At 34.1% G+C, this 15,356-nt stretch overlaps 1 protein-coding gene across 3 annotated transcripts in view; it reads right to left on the reverse strand.

Annotated features, from left to right (window-relative positions):
* Positions 1-15,356, reverse strand: part of CDH18 (cadherin 18) — a 525,645-nt gene that overhangs the window by 101,597 nt on the left and 408,692 nt on the right. For all 3 annotated transcript variants that reach the window (XM_054488979.1, XM_054488980.1, XM_054488981.1), the window contains one exon: positions 10,223-10,410. In XM_054488979.1, coding sequence (XP_054344954.1) covers positions 10,223-10,410 — 188 coding nt within the window. The remainder of the gene's footprint in view (positions 1-10,222; positions 10,411-15,356) is intronic.

The following is a 15,356-nucleotide window of genomic DNA, read 5'->3' on the forward strand; positions in this document are numbered from 1 at the left end:
CACTGATTTTCATTTTAAATTTTAGTTTCTTAATTTCATCCTATAACTCCTACCAATTACTTTTACATATCATTGCTCTTTCTAACTTGTAAAGTAGTACTTTTTCCTCTAATATTAATCCATTTCATATTACTATAGTTAGTTATCATTTTCCCATCAATCGTTTCCCAGCCAGATTTACATATTCAGGACTTTTAAATTGTTTCTCATTAATCACTTCTATTATTCCTTAAATCACCCTATTATATTCTTCTCTGGAACTATATAACCATTATAAATACAAGGATATTTAAAATACTGTTTAGCCAAGTTGCCATATGAGTCAATTATTCTTAGAGTTTAGAGAGGTTCTAAAATTCTATTCTCCTAACTAATAAGAGAAGAGACTCTTTATGACCTCTTCTTTGTCTGATTCCTGTGCTTCACCAGCATCCAGATTTTAGTTCCATGATTGGGTAGACAGGGTCGATATCAACATTTTCATACATAAAATTGTCATCTTAATCACTAAATAAAATGGCCTAGACCGGGAATAGTGACTGACATCATTATTAATTTTTTGTTTTCTGGAAAAGTTATATTTAACTTATATTATGGTATTTTGTCAAAACACAGGAAAAATTGTATGAATTTAAGCAGTGTTTCTCCAGCTAGGCTTTTGTATTATAATATGCTTTGTGGCCCTTGTCAGAGGTCTGGCCTGGATGATGGACAGTCTGTGGAAACTGGAGTATATGCATAAGCTTTCTCATCATATATTTCTCTATACAGAAGAAAGTAATTCTTATTCATTGTGTATAATTCTAAGGACACTGATAGAAATAAATATTACATGTTTGCTTTCTGTCATTTGAACACTGGACAAATAAATGCAAAGATCTTTCATTGCAAATAGCTTAAGTATACATTATATTATATAGGAAGTATGCTTATTATTATTTATATATAATTATACACAAGCTCATATATGTGTGTATATGTATATCTATGTGTTTTGTGCATGTGTGCATGTGTATGTGTATATATGACATAAATAAAATAATTAAAAATATCCACACATACACAAACTTAGCAACAGCCCATGCATATATATATAGCTTAATTCATCAAGATGTTTCATCAGATCATGAGTTTCCAAATACTGCATAAACTGTATTTTAGGAATATATGTGTCAAAACAATCAATTAACTTTCAATGAAGTTTCAAACGATTTATTACTCCAGGCTCATCATTATGCTTATAGAGGAACAGCATGAAAAATAATTTACCCAATAGCATTTCTTCATCAAAGTCATCCAAAATATAGTAATAGATATTACTGAATTGAAACTTGGATTCCTCTCTCTATCAGCTGTGGCTGAAAAGAATAACTTTTCAGACTTTAGAACCTTATAAGAATATAAAACAGAAACTTAGTTGACTTGTTTTTGATAATGAAATTCCTAAGGAATGTTCATATTTTGTAAGCAGTCCATTAGAATTAGAAATCTACTGTTTCTTATTTACAGTGTGTAATTATGTGTTTGCCTGTGTGTGATTATTCACAATGGGTTGGGATGACTTATTTATTACTCTTTGTGGTTCAAAGTCTAAAAATGTTAAAATCTGTTAGAAAACAACATTCGATCCTTATTCTGTTACTAAATGTAAGTCAAAGGAATGACAATGTAATCCTCAATAAACACAATCCACTAAAAGACCAGAAATATAGTATGTAGAATAAATCTAGTATGGTTGTACCTGAACATATTCCATGTTTTTATCTTATAATTTACTTAAACTTTAAAAAACAAATTTATAACTTTTAGTGTTTACTCTTAAGATCCATCTCAAATCATGTGTTAAATAAAAGGTTTAATAATATTTTACCCATGGTGGGGTATGGAAATCTTAAAAATACACAGTACTTGGTTGTGAAAGTGTTTTATGTCTCCTACAGGCAGGGATACACTCAGGAAAATTATCAGTACATTCACAGTAAATTAATTTTTGAAAAGTCTTATCCTATTAGAAGCTACAACTTTAAGAGGAAAATAAAACTGATAGGCTTTCTACATTGAGAAGTTATAGAAATGCATATTTTGATAAGTGAAATCGAAAAGATAATCCAAAATATATTTATGACTGAAATATACCTGGAAATGTTGTACTACAAATACGATATTTAATGTAAACTTAAAAAAATTCTTCTCTTGAAGAAGCAGGAAGGGGAAGTTGATTGCCAAGAAACATGAAGACAATATGTACGTTGTGTTGTAATATACACACGGTATTTCATTCTTAGTTTGCTTCCAGTTAAATCAAGTAACATGAAATAAAGATGGCAGCAAAATCATCATATGGATTGGTCTGGAAGTATAATTAAAAACTGGTGCAAAAATAGGAAGAAAAGAAGCCAAGAAAAAGTATTGAGGTAGTATTAGATAGTAGTCATTATTGAGGTAGTAGTAATTATTAGCCAGACATAGCTTAGAGCACAATTTTCACCTCGTTTCATGTTTTCCATAATCACCCTGTAAAGTGCTTAAATAAGAAAACTGAATGGTAATGCCTAGGTTTTCTTGTCCTTTGTAGGGACATGGATGAAATTGGAAATCATCATTCTCAGTAAACTATCGCAAGAACAAAAAACCAAACACCACATATTCTCACTCATAGGTGAGAATTGAACAATGAGAACACATGGACACAGGAAGGGGAACATCACACTCTGGGGACTGTTGTGGGGTGGGGGGAGGGGGGAGGGATAGCACTGGGAGATATACCTAATGCTAGATGACGAGTTGGTGGGTGCAGCGCACCAGCATGGCACATGTATACATATGTAACCTACCTGCACGTTGCGCACATGTACCATAAAACCTAAAGTATCATAATAATAATAATAATAATAATAATAATAAAAGAAAAAAAAAAAAAGAAAACTGAAGCTTCAAAGAGTTGAGATAATGTCATAGATCTCCTAAATGACAAGATCAAGATTTGTATTTCATTTTACAGTAAGGTTATATCTTCAAGCACCCTTTGTTGACCTGAAGGACAAGTTTAAAATTTTTTGGCTTAAGTTAATTTGCATTGTATTTACAGTTGAATTAGTTAGAAGGGAATGACAACACAACAGTATCTGCTGAAAATCAGAAGGCCAAATAGAATCAGAAACCTAAAGAAAACATGATATTTGGATCCACTTCTGTAAAGTGTGCAAACAGGAGCCATATAAGAAGAGACTTTGAGAAAGGCTGCTAAGGAGAAGCACATCTCTAGCTACAAGAGGTTTATGTCAGAGGAAAGAGAGTACATCCAATTGCATTCATCCTTATCTTTTTTCCCCTTTCCACCCAGCCAGGCTTCATTAAACAATGAATGAAAGTTATCAAAGTGTATTTACAATGTACCACACCATGCACCAGTGAATTCAACTTGGCAATTTTCTGATGAAGGAATGATAGAGACAGGAACGTGCAGACAGTCCTGCTGGCGGATTTATAGAGCAGTGCTGATTTCTATCTGTGAGGAGATTAGCTGTTCTGCCTAGCTGGCTAAAGTGAACTGCCTTAGAGATTAAATAAGGAATAGGTTTTTAAGAACTGTTTTATCTTTTTTCTGCCATCTGAATGAGTATCTCTTGAAGGTTAAAAATCCACTGAGGTACACAGGTTTTTCAAATTGCAATTATTTATGCCCTAAAACATACAGCAATTAAATAACTCTGAGATTGATAATCCTAATCAGAAATATCAAAGAATTACGTGAATGCAACATGTACATACCTCAGAGGAAATCTAGACTACATTAAAAAATATGCTCAAGGGAGGCCAGGTGCAGCGGCTCACACCTGTAATCCCAGCAGTTTGGGAGGCGGAAGCTGGCAGATCGTTTGGGCTCAGGAGTTAGAGACCAGTCTGGGCACATGATGAGGCCCCATTTCTACTAAAAATACAAAAAAAAAAAAAAAAAAAAAAGAAAAAGAAAAAAGAAAAAAATAGCCAGGAGTGGTGGTGCTCACCTGTAGTCTCAGCTACCAGGGAGACTGAAGTGGAAAAATCACTTGGGCACTAGGGACGGAGGTGGCAGTGAGTCGAGATCACACCACTGCACTCCAGCCTGGGTGATAGAACAAGACTCTATCTCCATAAAAAAAAAAAAAAAAAATTCAAAAAAAAAGTGAAAGACAATTTGAACTTATTAAATGTCAACAATATTTTTAGTACATCATCACTTACCATTTATAGATTTGAAACAATTCTGATCTCGAAAATATGCATTGTGTGTATATGCACCAAATAGAATGAACTATTAATATTAAATTAATTAAATATGTGCACACACATTAACATATATAATTTTACCTTTGTTTTTCAGACGTCTAATTAATTGTAGCCATGTAAGGTGGTAAGATATGCGCATTGCCCTTAATTCTACAATTGATAGTTATACTTCAGATTACGTGTGTAATCCAACCATCCACTGCTACTTTCACTTTTTGCCAATATGAAGTTGTTTTCTATTTTATAAAGACAATAGGACTTAATATACAGGAACGCCACCACTGCACACACACACATCCTCGCTACATCATTGCAAACTTACCCGCAGTCATTTGCTTCTACCTTCTGTCCTATGGTAACCTCAGAGATGGAGGCATACTATCCTAGGTTGTTTCCTTGCACTTGTGATTCAAATTCTGTTGAGGTTCATCTCTACCCACAAGGCATCTTTTAAAATTACTTATCCTCTCTTCAGTATCCCTAGACTACATCAGTATCCTTGATGTCTTGTCTGTATTGAGCTTTTTATCCCTGTGCATAGAAACACTCTTGTCTCTCAACTTAAAATTAAAACATTTATTTCATTATGTTCTTGGTTTATTTGCTTTATAATCTTTCTCCACCACATAGGTACTAACCTTCTCCAAGAAGACAGTGTTTTTCTATTTTTTTCCTCCCATATTTTTGCTTCCCATTCTGTCTCCACCACATCACAATTAGGTTCTCTCTCCATTGTAGCAAAGAATAATCACATATCTTCCATCTGAATACATAACATGAGTAAGTGTTCAGACTCTGAAGACAGACATCCCAGTTCAGTTTTCTGTCAACTTTCTACTTGGGCACTATTTTTATCGCTTAGTGATTCAGTTTCTTTAGCTATAAAGCAGGGATAATAACACTCTCTTTCTCAAAATGTCACAGTAAGAATTAAAAGGACAATTATGGGTATATTAACTCAATAAAGACATCTCAATGTGCTTAAAATCTGTCTTGATACAGAGGAGATACTCTAACAAATATTAGTTGCTGCTACTATTTTTTTCTTCTTAAAAGTATTTTATTTTATTTTTTATTTCCAACTTTTATTTTAAGTTCAGTGGCACATGTGCAGGATATGCAGGTTTGTTACATAGGTAAACATGTGCCATGGTGGTCTGCCGCACAGATCAACCCATCACCTATTTATTAAGCCCAGCATCCCTTGGCTATACTTCCTGACCCTCTCCCTTCTCCCACCCCGTACTCCTATAGGCCCCAGTGTGTGTTGTTCCCCCCATGCGTCCGTGTATTCTCATCATTTAGCTCCCTCTTATAAGTCAGAGCACATCGTATTTGGTTTTCTGTTCCTGCATTGGTTTGCCTAAATAATGGCCTTCAGCTCTATCTATGTCCCTACAAAGGACGCTAATCTAGTTCCTTTTTATTGCTGCATAGTATTGCATGGTGTATATGCACCACATTATCTTTACCTAGTCTATCATTGATGAACATTTAGGTTGATTCCATGTCTTTACTATTGTGAATAGTCCTGCAATAAACATAGACGTGCATGTGTCTTTATAATAGAATGAATTATATTCCTTTGGGTATATACCCAGTAATGGGATTGCTGGGTCAAATGGTATTTCTGCCTCTAGGTCTTTGAGGAATTGCCACACTGTCTTCCAGAATGGCTGAACTAATTTACACTTCTACCAACAGTGTAAAAGCGTTCCTTTTTCTCCACAACCTCATTAGCATCTGTTGTATTTGACTTTTTAATAATAGCCATTCTGACTGGTGTGAGATGGTATCACATTGTGGTTTAGATTTGCATTTCTGTAATGATCAGTGATGTTGAGTTTTTTTCATATGTTTGTTGGCTGCACAAATGTCTTATTTTGGGAAGTCTCTGTCTGTTCATGTCCTTTGCCCACTTTTTAATAAGGCTTTTTTTTTCTTGAAAATATATTTAAGATACTTATAGATGCTGGATATTAGAGCTTTGTCAGATGCATAGATTACAAAAATCTTCTCCCATTCTGTAGGTTGTCTGGTTAACCTGTTGATAGTTTCTTTTACTGTGCAGAAGCTGTTTAGTTTAATTATTAGGTTGGTGCAAAAGTAATTGTGATTTTGCCACTAAAATGCCAAAACCCGCAATTACTTTTGCACCAACCTAATAGATCTTCTTTGTCAGTTTTAGCTTTTGTTGCAATTGCTTTAGGCCTCTTCATCATGATATCTTTGCCTGTGCCTATGTCCTGAAATCTTTGCCTGTGCCTATGTCCTGAAAGGTATTACCTAGGTTTTTCTTCTAGGATTTTTATAGTTTTGGGTTTTACATTTAAGTCTTTAATGCGTGTTGAATTGATTTTTGTATGTAGCATAAGGAAGGGGGTCAGTTTCAACTTTCTGCATATGGCTAGCCAGTTATCCCAGCACAATTTATTAATAGGGAATCCTTTCTCTGTTGCTTGTTTTTGTCAGGTTTGTCAAAGATCAGATAGCGGTAGGTATGCAGTCTTACGTCTGGGTTTTGTATGGTTTTCCACTGGTCTGTGTGTCTTTTTTTTTTTTTTTTTTTTTTTTGTACCAGTGCCATGTTGTTTTGGTTACTGTAGCACTGTAGTATAGTTTGAAGTCAGATAGCATAATGCCTCCAGATTTCTTTTTGCTTAGGATTGCCTTGGCTATTCAGGATTTTTGGTTTCATATAAATTTTAAATTATGTTTTTCTAATTCTGTGAAGAATGTTAATGATAGTTTCATGGAAATAGCACTGAATCTATAGATTGCTTTGGGCAGTATGACCATTTTCACGATACTGATTCTTCCTATCCATGAGCATGGAATGTTTTTTCATTTGTTTCTGTCATCTCTGATTTCTTTGAGCAGTGGTTTGTAGTTCTTCTTGAATAGGTCCTTTGCTTCCCTTGTTAGCCATATCGCTAGGTATTTTACTCTTTTTGTGGCGATTGTGAATAAGAGTTCATTCATGATTTGTTTTAGCCTTGCCTAATGTTGGTGTATAGGAATGCTAGTGATTTTTGCATATTGATGTTGTATCCTGAGACTTCCCTGAAGTTGCTTATCAGCTTAAGTAGCTTTTGGGCTGAGATGAGGAAGTTTCCTAGATATAGGATTATGTCATCTGCAAACAAAGAAAATTTGATTTCCTCTCTTCCTATCTGAATACGCTTTATTTTTTTTCTCTTGCCTGATTGCCCTGGCCAGAAGCTTTATAAGTGAAGGAGAAATAAAATCCTTTCCAGACAAATAAATGCTGAGGGAATTCATTACCACCATATCTGCCTTACAAGATCTTCTGAAGGAAGTATTAAATATGGAAAGAAAAACTTGTTATTGGCCTAAAAAACACACTGAAATACACAGACCAGTGACACTATGAAGCCCTCATATAAACAACTGAGCAAAATAACCAGCTAGCATCATAATGACTGGATCAAATCTACTCATAACAATACTAACCTTAAATGTAAATAGGCTAAGTGCCCAAGTAAAAAGACACAGAGTGGCAAGCTGGACAAAGAGCCAAGACCCATTGGTATGCTGTTTTCAAAAGACCCATCTCATGTGCAAAGACACTCATGGGCTCATAAAGGGATGAAGAAAAATTTACCACACAAATGGAAAACAGGAAAAAGCAGGGGTTGCAATCCTAGTTTCTGACAGAACAGACTTTAAACCAAAAAAGATAAAAAAAGACAAAAAAAGAGCATTACATAATGGTAAAGGGTTCAATTTAACCAGAAGTAACTACACTAAATATATATGGACTCAATACAGGAGTACCCAGATTCATACGGCAAGCTCTTAGAGACCTTCAAACAGACTTAGACTCCCACACAATAATAGTGGGAGACTTTAAAACCTCACTGACAATATGAGACAGATCAGCAAGACAGAAAAGTAATAAAGATATTTAGGACCTGAACTCAGCTCTGGCTCTAGAAGATATCTATTTAGTAGATTCTGATAGTTATCTATTGAACTCTCCACCCCAAAACAACAGAATATACATTCTTCTCGTTGCCCCATGACACTTACTCTAAAGTTGCTCAAATACAACCTGCTAATGACAATCACCCAGCCAATCCTGTACGTCCTTTAGCCAAATCCAATTAATGTTTATAATCCAAAATTGTTTTAAATTTCTAGAACAGTTTACTTTTTTGATGACTAGCTATCTCCTGAACAGCATCCCTTGGGAATATTCAATGCCAACATTCTCTCCTATTATTTGAAGATTTCCTCTAAGATTATATTTCCTTTGTTTTCATGCTTGTTTCTTAAACAATTAGCTGTCAGATTAATCTTTATGAAAAAATTAATTCAGTTTACCTGAATTATTTTAAGTAAAGAAGCCACCCATAAAATGAAAAGCAGGCAATCCTCTTCTCACCTTTGTATCCACATCCTCAACCATTAATTACTCTAATATTTATTGAATGCCAACTCCGTGTCAGAAAAAAATGCTAGATGTCGGGAATGCAGTGATAAGTTAACACACAGCCTTGGCATCATGTTGCTTAATTCAGCAATCAGAAATCTTGACATCAAATTAGACCTAGTCACTTCTTTCTTACATCTCTTCAATGGCTTTCCATTTGGCAAAATTCAGCAAGGCCTTGTGTGCGCTTGTACCCACTGACTGCATTCCTCATTCCCTCTACTCTGGATTCAGTCACATTATTTTGATCCCTTAAATGTGCCATGTGTCACTCACCTCAGGCACTTGGTACATTTTCTGCCTTCCTAAAATAGTCATCCTTACAGTCTATACCTAATTCACTCCTAGGCTTCTTTCAATTCTCTCTTTATTGCTGAATACCTGAAAGGATTAAATATTCTAGATTTTTCTCCTGTAGCACTATATAACTCTTCTTCATAGAAAACATATTATTGATCTAGGAATGTATGCGATATTTGATTAACGTCTGTCCACGTCCATAGATTAGAAGCTGTGTGCCTGTAGAGGCTGAGTCTGCCTTTGCTCCAGACTTATCCTTTTTATTCTTTGCATAGCTCACGTGGAACATAGCAACTGACACACTGAAGGAACTCAAAATAAATACATTTGTTAAATAAAGATATGCAAATTGTCTCTTTTCATTATCACCTTGACCTAGGTTTGACAATTTGAGAAAAAAAATTTACAATGAGAAAATATTTTAGGTGAAGACATTGATATTTTATATATACCAGTGGTGATTATTATTCTCTAAGTGTTTAAAATCAAGTTATTCTTAGAACTTCCCCATGGTAGTATTCAACAGACAAGTTAATATTCAATTTTAAATCAATATAAAATTAAAATTACTAGAAGAAGAATTAATGAGATTTCATACAATCCAAATAGAAAAGTGTATGTATACAAGTAGCTAATTAGACAGATGGATAGATAGATAGATAGATAGATAGACAGACAGACAACATGCTCAAATCAACATCTACAGTAGGTACATTAGAGTAAAATATCTCAGCCTGTTATCTAAATAGTTCTACTGTAGAATCACCTGGAGTACATTTTAAAATGGCAAATATCTCAGCCCCTTGGTCATCCTCTCTGGCTATAACAGAATCATCACAGCTTTATTAGGATGATGCTTTGATTCTTTCCACTTCATTGAAATTACTTTTATTTAATTCTTGACTATTAACATTGGGACATTTCAGGAAGATTAGAGCAGAGACAAAGCGAACAAAGATGGAGAGCAACATTGTTAGTGTAGTCTACATCAGATCTTCCCACCTTAGCAAAACATATTTTCTGAAGAAAAGATCTACACAGTTGACAAACAATAATTAAAATGTAATTATATCGCCAAGTGACAATATTTTATCATTTTAATGGCCTGACAGCATGGATTAGTCATACCTCTGCCAAATTTCCATTCAGGAAAAGATGAGTGAGTTGCCTGAATCACAAAAAGTATGTTCTTTTTACCTTCTTTAAAGAAAGGATTCCTTCTCTGGTCTCTTTGTCAGTGGAGATTGAGAATATTCCCATGCCATCACCATTTATGATGGAGTAGGTCATGTCAGCATTTGAGCCAGTGTCAGCATCATTTGCTTTGATTTTCCCAACAGCTGAACCAACTTGAGCTGACTCAGGAACATATAGCTGATAGTGTTCTGGAAGACATTTCATATTAAACGTATTTAAATACAATGTTCATGAAATAATCTTACAAGAAAAAGACAATAAATATTTAGAGCACATATTCAAATGAACATTACATTAGGTAATGCATCAAATGGACTTTTTTAGATTTTAAAAGTAGACTATTTCATAATTAAATACTAGATTTATATAAACTTTAAAAGGTATGTAAAATACTTTGCATGAAAAGAATTTATATATTTGAATATGAAATATTTTATTAGCTCTAAACCCTTAAGCTACAAACAATTAGAGGAGAGGTAAAGTTTTCATTCTGATTTTGAGCCAAAACTGAATTAGTCAAGCATTAGTTTTGCTAATTGAATAAATTCAATCCCAATTTATTCTTCCCCCCATTGTAAATGTGAAGTTCAAATATAAAAATGTGGAAAAAAAAGTATGGAAATGTGGGATTCAACAGAAAAACAAGATAAAATATCATAGCCTATTTGTGAATATAGATAATTATTTTTATCAAGAATAGTGAGATATACAGTCATGTCAGAGAAAGTGAACGTATTTACATATTTCTTTAGCATAAATTCCCTATCGGCTTCTAAAAAGGATTTGAGGTGGCTTCATAATAAAGTTTTAAATAACATAAAGTTATTAAAATTTTTAAAAATCGATACAGAGTTGAAGCATGAGAAAGTAAATGGCTATAGAAAATTAAACAGCATTTGTGAATTAGCATTAATTTTGACACCTAATATTTTAGGTGAAGACATTGATATTTTATATACACCAGTGGTGATTATTGTTCTCTAAGTGTTAAAACCAATTTATTCTTAGAACTCCCCTGTGGTAGTATTCAACAGACAAGTTAATATTCAATTTTAAATCAATATAAAATTGTAATTACTAGAAGAAGAATTAATGAGATTTCATACAATCCAAATAGAAAAGTATATGTACACAAGTAGCTAATTAGACAGATGGATAGACAGATAGATTAGATAGATAGCCAACAATTTTAAAGCACTGTTAATTTTATACTCTCATTGTCTCATAGGTACAAATATCATTTTTCCAAAGTTTGTCCTGATATTAAATGTCGAATGGAACCATTTCTATAGTGCTTATATTAAGAAGCATAATGAACATTTTTTAATAATTGTTTTATTGACAAGTTAAAAAAGCTTATTAGAGCAATTTATTATAGAAAATTCAAAACATTATAAATAACAGAAGCTCAGGAATCTTGAATTAAAATGTAATTTGGTAAAATAATTTCTACCAAGATTAAATTAATAGTGACTCAATGCTATACGAGGATATAGTTAGACTATATAGATAAGTGAATGCACAATCGCTACAAAAATAATTTCAGTGAGACAATCATTTGTCATTAGTGGTATGATATTGAAAACAAAAGTCTAATCTAGTGAATGTTGAAAATATCATTTTTTATTATTGTGATAAGGACACTTAATATGAGATCCTTCCTACAAACAAATTTCTACACAACACAGCATTGCTATTCATAGACACAGTGTTTTTCAGCAGATCTCTAGGACTTATTCATTTTGCATAATGACAGTTTTATATTTGTTGATTAGCAACTCCTCATTCACCTTCCCTAGTCCCTGGTAACAACCACTCCATTCTTTGATTGTATTAATTTTACTATTTTAGATATCTCATCTAGTTGAAATCATGCAGTACTATATTTGCCCTTCAGTGACTGGTTGATTTCATTCAGTCTACTGTCCTCAGTATTCATCCATGTTGTTGCATATTGCAAGATCTCTTTTTTTAAGGCTAAATACTATTCCATTGTATGATAAACCACATTTTTCTCTACATTCTCTGTCTATGGACATTTAGATTGTTTCCACATCTTAGCTATTGTGAATAGTGCTGCAATAAACATAGGAATGCTAATATTTATTTGTAATCCTGATTTCGATTTTTTTAAATAAATACTCCGGAGTGTGGTCATTAGGTCCTATAGTAATTTCACTTTTAATTTTTGAGGAATCTTTATACAATATTCTGTAGATGCTACACAAGTTCACATTTCTACCAACAGTGTGCAAGGGTTCAAATGTCTTCACATCCTCAACAATACTTTTCTGTCATTGGCTTTTTTTATAAATAGCCATCCTGACAGGTATGAGGTGTTATCATACTGTAGTTTTGATTTGCATTTCCATGATGACTGGTGACATTGAGCATCTTTATACATATCTATTGTCCATTTGTATGTGTTCTTTAGAGAAAGAGCTATTCAGGTCCTAGGCCCATTTTTTAATCAGGTTATTGATGATTTTTTTTCCTTCCTTCTTCTTCTCCTTCTCCCTCTCCTCCTCCCTTTCTCTCCCACCTCCATCTCCCCCTCCCCTTCTGCTTCACCCACTCCCCCTCCCCTTCTGCTTCACCCACTCCCCCTCCCCTTCTTCTTCCTCCTTCTCCTTCACCCATTCCCCCTCCCCTTCTTCCTCCTCCTCCTCCTCCTCCTCCTCCTTCTTCTTCTTCTTGTTTCCTTTTATCATTGAGTTGTAGGAGTTTTATTTTGGAAATAAGCCTTTTAGCAGACATGGCTTGCAAATATTTTATTCCACTCCACAGGCTGCTTTTCACTCTGTAGATTGTTTCCTTTGTTGCATTAAAAATTTATAACTTGATATAGTCCCATTTGTCTATTTTTGTTATTATTGCCTGGGATTTGTGGGTCATATCAGATTAATCATTATCAAGACTAATGTCATAAAGCTTTACCCCTATTTTTTTCTTTTAAGAGTTGTGCAGTTTCAGATTTTATGTTTAACTTGTTAATCCAGTTTGAATTGGTGTTTGTGTATGATGTACAAAAAGAAGCCATTTTCATTCTTCTATATATAGATACTGAGTTTTCACTGCATTTTTTTGTTTGTTTGTTTTGTTTTGTTTTTTGACACAGAGTCTTGCACTGGCTGGAGTGGAATGGTGCATCTCGGCTCACTGCAAGCTCTGCCTCCCGGCTTCACAGGATTCTTCTGCCTCAGCCTCCGGAGTAGCTGTGATTACATGCCCGCACCACCATACACAGCTAATTTTTTGTATTTTTAGTAGAGACAGGGTTTCACTATGATGGCCAGACTGGTCTTGAACTTCTGACCTCATGATCCGCCTGTCTCTGCCTTCCAAAGTGCTGGGATTACAGGCGTGAGCTACCTCGCCCAGCCTGTTTTTAAAGAGACTATCCTTTTCTCATTGTGTATTCTTAGCAACCTTGTTGAAGATGATTTTACTACCTATGTCTGGATTTATTTAGAGGCTCTACTCTGTTCCACTGGCCTACATATTTGTCTATATGCCATTACCATACTATTTTAATTACTGCAGCATTTTAAAATATTTTTAAATCAGCAAGTGTGATGCCTCCAGCGTGTTCTTCTTTTTCAACATTGTTTTGCTTCTTCAGGGCCTTTGTCTTTCCACATATATTTTAGAATTGTTCTTTGCTCTCTCTGTAAAAAATGTCATTTGGATTTTGATAGGGATTTTACTGTACTTGTAGAGTTAAAATGTAGTACAGACATTTTATGAGAGTGCCACATATAACATTATATACAGAAAAGCTTAATGCTTTTCCATTAAGATCAGGAACAAAGCAAGGATGCCCACTCTTACCACTTCTTTTCAAAATAGTACTGGAAGACATAGCCAGAGCAATTAGGCATGTAAATAAAATAAAAGAGAACTAAATCAGAATGAAATAAGTAAAATTGTCCTTGTTTGTAGATAATATAATATTACATATATAAAAAAATACAGGCTCCACAAAAAACAAAAATTGTTATAACTAATAAACAAATTCAGTAAAGTTGCAGACATAAAATCAACAAAAAAATTAGTTGCATTTATACACACTAATAAAAATTATTTGAAAAAGTTAGAAAAATAATCCCATTTATAGTAGCATTGAAATGAATAAAATCTGTATAAATAAACTAAGGAAGTGAAAGTCTCATGCACTGAAAATTATAAAACATGGATGAAAAATGTAAAAAGACAAAAGGAAGTGAAGGACTTATACACTGTAAACTAGAAAACATGGATGAAAAATGTAAAAAGACAAATAAATGGAAAGACATTCAGTGTTCATGGTTTAAAATATTTGTTTGAACCAGGCACGGTGGCTCGAGACCTGTTCGAGACTAGCCTGACCAACATGGTGAAATCCCATCTCTACCAAAAATACAAAAATTAGCCGGGTGTGGTGGCACACGCCTGTAATCCCAGCTACTTGGGAGACTGAGGCAGGAGAATCGCTTGAACCCGGGAGGCAGAGGTTGCAGTGAGCCGAGGTTGTGCCACTGCACTCCAGCCTGGGCGACAGAGCGAGACTCCATCTCAAAAAAAAAAAAAAATCATTTGATAAACTTCTAAAGACAAAAATGTATAATTTTAAATGTACACGTATAGCTACTAAGGGTTGACACACGTGTTCATGTATGTGTTTGTGTTTACTCAATGTTCAACAAATATTTTTCTCAGCTCTCTTTCATAAGCATTGGAGAATACATCTGACATAAACTCACAGCAAAGTAAGAAAGACATTAGCTTTTAGTTTAACTAAACTAAATGTCCAAATAAACTGTATATTCAACCAACATATCTTTTCCTGTGTAAAGCACCCTCTTCTTTTAAACAAACAATCCCTTGACCTTAACCATATGGTTTTATCAAGATCTACTATTACTAAAAGATCTGTCTTTCCTGATTCTGTGAATTGGCACGGGAAGAGCATGAGACCCAAAAGTTATAGGATCCCTCCTTCTTTCTCACGGTTGATTGGTCAAGGGTAGGCAGTTGTTTCAAACATCTCCAAAAAGAGTATATTTCTCAAAAATGTTGAAATGGAACTAGAAAATAACTTTCATCTCTCTTTGGTGGCACAGCTATGAAATACTAAGAAGAGGATTTGTCAATG

This window comes from Pongo pygmaeus, chromosome 4, assembly GCF_028885625.2.
Source record: "Pongo pygmaeus isolate AG05252 chromosome 4, NHGRI_mPonPyg2-v2.0_pri, whole genome shotgun sequence".
NCBI lineage: Eukaryota > Metazoa > Chordata > Mammalia > Primates > Hominidae > Pongo > Pongo pygmaeus.